This window comes from Alosa sapidissima, chromosome 11 (genome assembly GCF_018492685.1).
Source record: "Alosa sapidissima isolate fAloSap1 chromosome 11, fAloSap1.pri, whole genome shotgun sequence".
Lineage (NCBI taxonomy): Eukaryota > Metazoa > Chordata > Actinopteri > Clupeiformes > Clupeidae > Alosa > Alosa sapidissima.
In genome coordinates, this window is record NC_055967.1 from 17305139 (window position 1) to 17307638 (window position 2500).

The 2500-nt window shown below is 47.1% G+C and overlaps 1 protein-coding gene across 1 annotated transcript in view; it reads left to right on the forward strand.

The window, feature by feature from the left end:
* Window positions 1-2500, forward strand: part of dennd4a (DENN/MADD domain containing 4A) — a 62608-nt gene that overhangs the window by 14245 nt on the left and 45863 nt on the right. Inside the window, 4 exon segments of the mRNA XM_042110210.1 lie at window positions 1-72; window positions 458-524; window positions 1234-1292; window positions 1419-1563. The exon segment at window positions 1-72 is cut by the window's left edge and continues 167 nt beyond it. Of these exon segments, the coding sequence (XP_041966144.1) occupies window positions 1-72; window positions 458-524; window positions 1234-1292; window positions 1419-1563 (343 nt within the window).

Here is a 2500-nt window from a genome sequence, read left to right on the forward strand (position 1 = left end):
CGCGTTCCGCAGCTTTCTTACCTTCCTTTACCGATACTCCATCTCCGGCCCACACATCCTCCCCATAGAGAAGTAAGTTGGTGCGCCATTAACATTACATTAACATTACATTCTCCCCATAGAGAAGTAAGTTGGTGCGCCATTAACATTACATTAACATTACATCCTTCCCATAGAGAAGTGAGTTGGTGAGCTATTTTTTAGGGTTTTTTGCCATTTTGGCATCCACCCAGCATTTTCAATGTTAACATTAACTTTGGACAGTGGCAATCTTTTTTTATTGACATATTTTCAGGATGGCTGCCATCCATGTTCACTGAAAGCAAAGAGTAGCATATCTCTGGGTTAATTAAGGTGTTTTTGGTATCACAGGACTCTGGGCTGGGCTGCATTTGTGTATCTCAAATGTCTTTTGGTGCTTTGGTACTCACTGTTTGTCCCTTCTCTCTCTCTGTAGGCACATCTCCCACTTCATGCACAAAGTGCCCTTCCCCTCCTCACAAAGGCCTCGCATCCTGGTGCAGGTAAAGCCCATCAAATTCCACCTCTCTCTTCTTTAAATAGAAACTTGTCAGCATTATACAAACGTCTCTTTTTAATAGGCTGAGAATGATAAGCTTTCAGACAGGTTTTCCAGAGTTAATTTGCATTCGTAATCTTGTTAAATCCCTAAAGATGATTTGTTGTCACTTTTATGTGACTGCTCACCAGTCTCTGCACTTGTCTCAGTTGGAGTATTATTGGGGCCTTGGCACCTCTGTTGGAAGTGGTGCTGGCTGCTGGATAGCAGCTAAGGGCCCGTCTACACGGGTAGGACACTGGTTTTTTTTAAACCGGTGAGTTTTTGTTGAATCGGTTACGCCTTGCGTGTACACGACGCCGGCAGTTAAGGAGACTGTAACCGGTAGTTTTTGTTACCGGGTTCCGAAGTGGGATGCCACCATGGGGGCGCTCCCCCCTCTCCTCTGGGCCTCTGTGTCCCGGGCCATGCAGTGCTGCCTGGGTGATTTAGATGATTTATGTTCCTTATTCACACAGGCTGCAGCTGCACTGTTGATTTTGGTATTTAGGGAAACGTGCCTATTTGTAACCGTCTTTCTCTTTCTCTCTCTTTCTGTGTGTGTGTCTGTGTGTGTGTGTGTGTGTGTGTGTGCGTGCGTGCGTGCGTGCGTGCGTGCGTGCGTGCGTGTTGTGTTGTGTGTGTGTGTGCGTGTGTGTGTGTGCTCTTTACAGCTGTCTCCACACGATAGCCTGATGCTGAGCCAGCCAGTGTCCTCTCCTCTGCCTCTGAGGTACATCACACCGAGTGGCACACACACACACGCACGCACACGCACACATACACACACACACACACACACACACACACACACACACAGAGAGACTGAGGCCTGTGTTTATTTCTCTCCCCGCTGTAGTGGTGGTCGTCTGTCCACGCTGCTGTTGAACCTGGGCCCCAAGAACGCCGCTAGCCTGCTGGTCCTGGCCGTCACAGAACACAAGATCCTGCTGCACTCACTCCGGCCGGCCGTGCTGACCAGCGTGGCCGAGGCCCTGGTCTCGGTGAGTCTCCATTGCCTCCGGAAAAGCCCAGGGAAGGTCACTGAATGGGGGGCTGACCCTCAAGTCCCTCAGGTCACTGTGTGAAGGACGGGGTCAGTGTGCACTTTCCAGGTGCAGGACAGGTGAACCCAGAAACGTCTGAAGAAAGAGTCCGCACATTATGTAGGGAGCCTGAGGAGGACCAAAATGGTCAAAATGTTGCAGAAATGAAAAAAAAAAAACCTTCCAGAGAAAATGGAGTGTGTGGAGAGAGCTGTGTGTGTGGACACAGTGGAGCTGTGTATGTGGACTTCCTGAGGCTTATCCTCACTCTCTGAGGACGTCTCTCCTGTCCTCCTCCAGGGCTGCGGACAGAGGGAGGTGTCTGACCAGTGTTCCTGTCAGACAATCAATCACTGCCAGTCTGATGGGTCAGTCAGCGGCTCAGGCAGGCAGGTTGGCAGTGGCCTGAAGGATTGTGAATGGCTCCGTTCGGGGGAAGACAGTCACTCTGGTGTCAATCAGAATCAGGTTGATTTCACCAAGTGAATTAGCACACATGAGGAGTTTGGTTCTGTCTGAATGTGGTGTCATTCTTGGAGTACAGACAATATACAAAGAGTTTGGTTCCAAAACGCTATATCCTCCATTTTAATGAATTTTCATAAATGACTTTTTATTATTTTGTTTTCCAAGTAATTTCAGTGGAAATGTAACTGGGTCTGTCTTTCTTTACTCAAACAAAACAACAGAACTGCAATATTATTGATATTACTTGAAATATTAAAATAAATAACATGACTTATTAATGTTTTCAAAAATGGATTTATAGTGTTCTGGAACCAAATTCTTCATATAGGCACTATAATAGAATATACTGTATATACAATATACAACACACAGACAATGAGCATTGTTATCAGGCAGCTCTGTGTTGTGCCACTGGTCTGTTGGACTC